We start from the raw sequence: 4,570 nt of genomic DNA on the forward strand, positions 1-4,570 counted from the left end.
GGCCCCAAGACAACTCTTGACCACATGTCGCACAAACGACGCTGCTCAAACTACAGAGGCTGGACTTAGAAACTTTCTGTCATCCACCATATTCACCAGACCTTGCACCAACTGAATACCACTTCTTCCAGGCTTTGGACCACTTCTTGCAATGATAAATATTCAAGTATCAACAAGCTGTGGAAAACGTCTTTCGCAGTTTTATGGCCACTCCCTTTCCAGGCTTCTTTGCTGCTGGCATAAACAAGCTACCGTTGAGATGGCAAAATTGTGTGAATAGTTTATGCACATACTTTGATTAATTGTACTGCTTTTTGTTTGAGTTATAACAAATGAACTTTTGATTCAAAATCAGACATTTCATATTTAATGACCTAACACATGCCCTTAACTCACATCTGTTCACACAGCTCTGTGAGGAGATGAACGCAGAGCACATATGACTTCCCTTATGTGAGATGTGAGAGGTGAGATGGCTTTCTAAAGGTAGATCACTGGCCAGAGCTTTTGAGTTACTAGAGCTGCTCCAGAGATTTCTTTTAGAAAAACAATCACCACTGGCAGAACATTTTAGTGTGCACAGAAGGGGTCATAAAACTTGCTTACTTGTATAACGTATTCAACCTGCTCAATGAACTCAATCTGTCACTTCAGGGGAGAACTGTGTTCAAGTCGGCAAACAGAGTGGCTGCATTCAAAGCCAAACTGGAATTATGGGGGCAATGAGTGAATACTGGAATTTTTGACATGTTTCAAACATTAGCAGAGATTTCGAAAGAGACTGAGCCAGGTTCTTCTTTCTCCCAGCTGGTGCATGATCACCTATCTCAGCATTCAAAAGAGTTTGAGCATTACCTCCCAACCACAAAGACCCCGAACTGGGAAGGAATGGATCTGAGACCCATTTGTGACTAAGCCAGGTGAATTGACTTTGTCCATGCTAGAAGAGGATCAACTGCTTGAGATTGCAAATGATGGTGACATTAAAAGTATGTTTGAGACAACTTCAAATCTCCATATGTTTCGGATCACAGTCAAGGTAGGATATCCTGAGATTGCCACAAAAGCACTGAAAAGCCTGCGTCCATTTCCCACATCCTATCATTGTAAAGCAGGGTTTTCTGCAGTGACAGCAACCAAAACGAGAAGACAGAGTAGACTGGACATAAACAACACACTTCAGGTGTCACTATCTCCAGTCACCCCCAGATGGGACCGCCTAGTTGCAGGAAAACAAGCCCAGGGCTCCCACTGATTCTGCATTATGGTGAATGGTATAATTATTTCATTATTATATTACAATATAATAATAAGAGGAATAAAATGCACAATAAATGTAATGCACTGGAATCATCCTGAAACCATCCCCCCACCCCGCCCCTAGAGTCCGTGGAAAAATTCTCTTACATGAAACCTGTCCCCGGTGCCAAAAAGGTTGCAGACTGCTGCCCCATAGGAACAAGGGTTAGCTGAGCCACTGTGTTATATTAACACAAAGTTTGAAGAAGAGGTTATTTGCTTATTCATCTAAGCCTTAGTTTGTCTCTTAGTTATTTCTCTGCTACACTTTCAAGCTAAGAATGTATTGTTTCTATTTTGATGACTGAATAGCAGAGAAAAACAATTTTCTGTTTTTAGTTAGTGACAGTTCTACACTAAAAGGCACAGTCTTTTTTATTTGAAATTTAGGATTTCAGTGGAATACCTAACTTTCTCAGTTCTGTTGTTACAATTCCTTCAGCCTGCCTCTTTGTTGCTTTTCACCACTGTTCATTTTTTCTGTGTGTTCAGTACGATACGAATTGTTATTTCAAAATCGCATAAGGGTTTTGTTGTGAAACTTTGCCTTCCTAGTTTGATCTTCTATAATATAGGTCAGCACATGTCCCTTCCCTGAGACAATCTGCACCTTACTCCCCCACAAAGGGACATAGCTTGGGCAGGGAGAGCGTGAGAAAATATCACTATACCGCGGTACTAGACACTCATCCGGCAGGTTATTGTAAGTATTATAAGCATTGTATTACCAGAACTTGAATAGCAACAATAACTCATTTTACACCAAAAAAAAAAAAAAAAGGAAAGAAGAGAAAAAAAGAGAGAACTAAAGAAAAACGAGGAAAAAGGGGGGAACTGAAAGAAAAAGCAAAAGCAGGACTTCATTGCTGAAGGTCTATTGTAATTTCCTGCATTTTCCTAAAAAGTTAACGCGAAGAAAAGAAAAGGCAACGTTCCCAGGATTTTAAATCCCATGAGCCCAGAAGCTGTGAAAATCCTGTTTAAAGTCATCCCGTGAAATTGGCTTTGGGACGACGTCTCCCCAGCCACTGGATCATTGGGCTCCTGCATCTTTCTAGCAATCGTCCCGCCGGACGTCCCCTGAGGACACAGCAGCTGGCTAGAGACGCCAGACCGGACTCCTCTAACCGAACGTAGACGTGCAGGTGGAGGGGATTAGGGTAATTCTGGCTCAGCAGCCGCGAACTCCCCCGCTCCCGCCGCGCAGGTGCTCCGCAAGTGACCCGCACGGCCGGGGCGCTAAAAGCCGAGACCACGCAGACAGGGCCCCCTCGTCCGGTACCTAAAGCGTGGCCGGCCCTGCCTCGGGGCGATGCCATCTTTCTTGGGATCTTAGCATCTCCCGAGTAGTTAGTTCTGCATTCTAATCACGCCCCTGCGTCTTCGAAAACTTACCCCAACTTTGCAAAAAGAGGAGAACCGGCTAGTGGGGGACTCTTAATTTTCTCTAAGTAAAACTGACAAAATCAGACGCTATTGACAAGAAACCCAAGACCTCTGGCCCCCCGCCCGCACCCGCCCGCACCCCCGGGTCCCGGCTCGCCGGGTGCAAAGTCGGCTGCCCGCCCAGACCCGCCGCCCGCAGCCGCCGAGACGCGGTCGGCGAGCGCCGCTCGGGCGGCTGCGGGTCTCGGGAGGCTGGTCCGAGCGGGAGCGGGTGGCAGGGCAGAGGTACCCGAGCAACTTACAGCCCAGGGCGACCACCAGGTAGCGCAGCAGCAGCAGCAGGAGGCGGTGGCGGCTCCTCCTCGCCATCTTCCCCGGGCCCGAGCCGGCCGCTCCGCCGCGGTCGAGGGTCCCGGCCGCAGGAGCGCGGGAGGCCGGTGGGGGCCCTTGAACTCTGGGGCGGCGGCGGAGGGGCGGGTCCTGGTGGGATGTCAGTTTCCCGCTTCCCCGCGCGCCTTCCCAGCCGGCAGCCGAGGGCAGGTCTTGCTGCCCCGGGCTGGGGGGCTCTGGGCGGCTCCTTCAGGGGGGCTGGGGTGAGACGGGGAGGGCGTGAAAGCCGGGCAAGGTGTCCGCGGGGTCCTAGTGAGGGGGCAGCAGGAGGCGAGCAGCGGAAGGGACAGCCCTGGCGGCTCGTCCCCCGCCCCCGCGCCGCTGGGATTGATCGGCTTTGTGTCTGGTCTTGCGCGGGGCTGCCAGCTGTCCCCAGGGCCGGGAGCCCGGGGGCGGGGAGCGCGGGCGGGCAGAGGGTGTGCGGGGGATGGCGGTGTGTATGGGTGGGGAAACTCCTGCTTTGCCCCAAGTCCTTTCTTCCCCTCCTTGGCTCAAAAGTTCTTCGGGCTTTTCAGCCTAAGGGTGGAGATTTTTGGAAAATTTCTGCCCAAGGAGCGAAGCTGAAGGGGAGGCGCTCCGACAAGATGAGGTTCGCGGGCTCCACCTCGGACTCGAGAAAAAAATAAAAAATATAGAAAAAGCAACCAAGACTCGTGCTGGAAGTCAGGTCTCAGATTTTAGCGATAGCCTTGGTCTCTTCTCCATTTAGGCTTTTTGCTCCTTGGAGATTTAAGGTGTGTTTTGCGTTCTTTGCTTTTTCAAGTCTCAGAGTGGGAAGTTCATCTAACGGTGTGAAATATTTATCATGTTTCTTTCCAGTTACATAACTGCCTGTGGAGTTTTCCACATGTTAAAACTCTACAGCTGCCCTTTGTCAGGTTTATTTTTGGTCTACTGTGCTTTTAAAAGGGAAATCCATTATGAATGCTCTGTTGTGTACTTTAAAATTGACCCGCATTTATATTGGACAGACTTACAAAGGCTAAACTGGCAATTTTTATATTTGCTCCTAGGGATCAAAAATGTCTGGTGTATTCAAGAGTATTGATGGGTCTGGAAAAAGGACATTCCCAGGAGAAGAAATTCTTATACATCTGTTTTTTTTTTTTTTTTGTAAGGTAGAAAAATGGGCAAAGTTCTGTATACAAGATAGTTGATTTAGTGGTGTACGTATAAAGAATTCAGCTAGCTCAGTGGACAAAGGCGACTAGAGTTTAGCTATGCAGAGCTGAAAGGAATGAGGCATCCCTGCTGTTGCCTTGGTGACAGTGATGAAAGCTTAGTACCCATGGGGGGAGGGGCGAGGACCCAGGGGGCCCAGAAAGGAAAGTCAAAATAACAAAATGTTAGAGCTCATACTCCAGTCAAGCAAGGAGAACAGATTTAACAACAGGCTTATGCCAGTTTTTCTGGGCAGCAGTAAGAAAGATTTGATGCTTAAAAAGAAAAGTTGATGGCATCCTCTTTTTCTCATTCTTGCTGCAATTATATGTCT

At 48.3% G+C, this 4,570-nt stretch overlaps 1 protein-coding gene across 1 annotated transcript in view; it reads right to left on the reverse strand.

The window, feature by feature from the left end:
* The window catches only part of JAM2 (junctional adhesion molecule 2), a 70,638-nt gene extending 67,393 nt beyond the window's left edge, over positions 1-3,245 (reverse strand). The window contains exon 1 of the mRNA XM_012640154.1: positions 2,988-3,245. Within this exon, the coding sequence (XP_012495608.1) occupies positions 2,988-3,054 (67 nt within the window). The 5' untranslated portion in view covers positions 3,055-3,245. The remainder of the gene's footprint in view (positions 1-2,987) is intronic.
* Between the last annotated feature and the right edge of the window lie 1,325 nt (positions 3,246-4,570).

The sequence above is a fragment of the Propithecus coquereli genome, unplaced genomic scaffold (genome assembly GCF_000956105.1).
Source record: "Propithecus coquereli isolate 6110/MARCELLA unplaced genomic scaffold, Pcoq_1.0 Scaffold149, whole genome shotgun sequence".
Taxonomy (NCBI): domain Eukaryota; kingdom Metazoa; phylum Chordata; class Mammalia; order Primates; family Indriidae; genus Propithecus; species Propithecus coquereli.